We start from the raw sequence: 2,749 nt of genomic DNA, 5'->3' as shown, positions 1-2,749 counted from the left end.
TTCTAAATGATGTGCCTGAAATTAGAATGACAAGGGATCAACTTGCTTGAGTTAGTCTCCTGTTTCACAAAAATTTGAACGATGAATATATTTTGTGCCCCTAAACAAAATTATGAAAGTAATCAAAGATTAAAATTTTGAAAAACTTTTCTAATAACGAAATTTAATGATTTATATCATCTGAAAATTTATTAAATTGTATTTCAAAGTGCATTAGAATCTCAAAATCGCAAAAAAGTGAGTTGACCCCTTGTAATTTCCAAAGAGCGAAATTTACCAACTAGTTTATCCAAAATTCCAGATTTTCAAGTAAAAGTCAATTTTATATTATAAATTTTGGTATATTTTTTTATTTACATGAGATTTCTTAAAAACTACATAAATATAAATCTCAATATTTCAAAAATATGAAAAAGTAACGATTTTTCCAGCATTTTTGAAATTTTTCCTCAGCTCCGCTGCATATTTCCTGTCAGGAAGTTCAGTGAGGAGAAGCATATAGGAAATCTTGTGGCGAAAATATGTCCCCAGTGCTGGAATTACTTTTGATGATCCACCGGGTAAAATTCTCGTGGTCATATCATTAACAATCACCACAGCAAGATCATATTTTACAGCGAGATCTTCCAGGCGAAAAAGGACATCCATAATAACACAAACCCTTTGATAACTCTTGCCCTGGTAGCCGTGAAAAGGCATGATGAGAGAATCAAGAACCAGAAGTCGCACTCGTGGATGCGTCTCCAAGAATCCCTTAAGGAATTCAATCTGTCCAATGAGTTCTTCATGAGTATTATTCTTCATGTAATGGATTCTCTTCATAACGTCCTCATAGTTCATCCTGAAGCCAATCCTTGCAAATTGCTCTTTCATGGCTTGATTTGTGGACATCACCAAATTTCTCACGAGGTTGGGATTGAACAGCCGGCGACTGTCTATGTAAACTGATTCGCCATCCAGTCCGTGGAGAGATGGAGGAACACAGACGCTGATGCACAATTTGACACACATGGCTGTCCGGCCAGACCCAAAGAGACCACAAATCTCAGTGAGGTAGCCCGTCTGGATTCCATGAATTGTCGCAAAATCCAACTCTTTGATGTAATGCAGAATTCCGCGGGATCCTCTGTGATATGGATCTTGATACATATCCCACAAAGATTGCTGGAAAAAGTCTCTGAAGATATCTTCTGACGGTAGATCAGGAGGATCCAACAAATCTTGAGTGCTTGAGCAAGCCATGGTCAGGAAAACACTCTCACCTCTCTCTCTCTCTTCTTTTTATGTTTTTGGCTGTCAGACTCAATCAGGTCCATATTAGCCATTTCGCTCACTCTTATTTACTCATCTCTCCTTATCATTTTTCTTTTTGCTCCATCACAAATCCTATTTTTTGCTCCCTTATCTTTTATCATACTTCCTTCTTGATATTTTTACGTTCAATTTGGAGCTTTTAAGGACGGTGAAAAATTGTTTTCCAATTATTCACCGGACGCGCTTCGATCAAGGATCGAACCGAGGGCCTCTGCGTCACAAAGCCAACACTTTGCCTATTGAGCTACCGAGACCCCTAACACTCTCACCAATTAAAAAACAAACATCACTGACAGAAAAGGTTTTACGCGCGAACTGTAAAACGCAACAAGGTTATCACCCGTCTGACCAACCATCATCATCGGCATTCCTCTCACAAATCTATTACGATACAAATTATTAATAATTTCAGATTGCTTTTTTTAATAAATTTAAATGGTAATGATTTATGTGAAATACACAACATATTTCACATAAATTATTATGCTTTGCTATTGTGAACATCCAATTTTTAACTGTAAAAACAAAACAATATAAGATGTAACTTTAATATTTTGAAACGATACAACAGTGAACTAATAATTCTAATATTAAAAAATAATTAAATTTGCAAAGAAATTTTAAATTTCTTAAACATGGCTAAAAGCAACATTTTTAAACAGAGGAAAAAGAAAAAAATAAAGAAAAGAAAAATATACAGTAAATATATATATCTTTAATATATGTTATACTTAATTAAAAATATTTAAATCCGTCAGCCGTATAAATTAAAATAAAAAGAAAAATAGGACTTTGAGTCAAGAAACACGTAGACCTATAGGTCTATACCGGTGTAGGTCTATACCGTGTATCTTGACTCAAAATTATCCACAAAAGACCGAGAATACAATTTAAAAATAGAACTTTTGAGTTATTATTCATGTTGGTAATGAAGTTCTTTCTCGGAACATCAAATAAAAATAATGCTCTTAAAATTCAAACAATTTTAAGAACTATTTTTAATAATTTTCGGAACTAAGGTTTGTTAATGAGGTTTAACTGCTGTAATTATTTAATAAAATAATGTATTTTCTAAAATCCGAAGTCAATATATTAAAGTATTGTATATTAAAGTAAACTGATTTAACAGATTCCAATACATCATACTGCAACTACTTTGAATTTATAAATTCTTGATTATTTAAACGATTTAAACAATAAACACTGGGCTAAACTTTTCGTCTAGAAAGATCGCTTTATGGTAGCTAAGCCTTTTTTCAAGAAATCTTAAAAATCTTTGTATCTCGGAATGCATCAAATCGTCTGTGAATTGATTTTTTCAGATAAAGAGCTCTCCATCAGGGAATAATAATATTTTTGCTAAATTTTAACCGATATAAAAAGGAAGTGAAAAAGAAAGATGTGACAAAATCATGGCAAATCGTTGAGAGAAAGA

General features: G+C 33.0%; 1 protein-coding gene across 1 annotated transcript; it reads right to left on the bottom strand.

Annotated features, from left to right (window-relative positions):
• Nucleotides 1-320: 320 nt before the first annotated feature.
• LOC129807284 (DNA repair protein RAD51 homolog 3) lies at nt 321-1,623 on the bottom strand. The gene is made up of 2 exons (XM_055856451.1): nt 1,584-1,623; nt 321-1,262 (listed from the first exon to the last, which is right to left on the bottom strand). Exon 2 carries the CDS (start codon nt 1,240-1,242, stop codon nt 400-402), a length of 843 nt encoding a protein of 280 aa, XP_055712426.1. The 5' UTR covers nt 1,243-1,262; nt 1,584-1,623; the 3' UTR covers nt 321-399.
• Between the last annotated feature and the right edge of the window lie 1,126 nt (nt 1,624-2,749).

The sequence above is a fragment of the Phlebotomus papatasi genome, chromosome 3, assembly GCF_024763615.1.
Source record: "Phlebotomus papatasi isolate M1 chromosome 3, Ppap_2.1, whole genome shotgun sequence".
Lineage (NCBI taxonomy): Eukaryota > Metazoa > Arthropoda > Insecta > Diptera > Psychodidae > Phlebotomus > Phlebotomus papatasi.
Note: the sequence above shows the minus strand (reverse complement) of the source record. Positions and strands in the feature narration are given on the sequence as shown.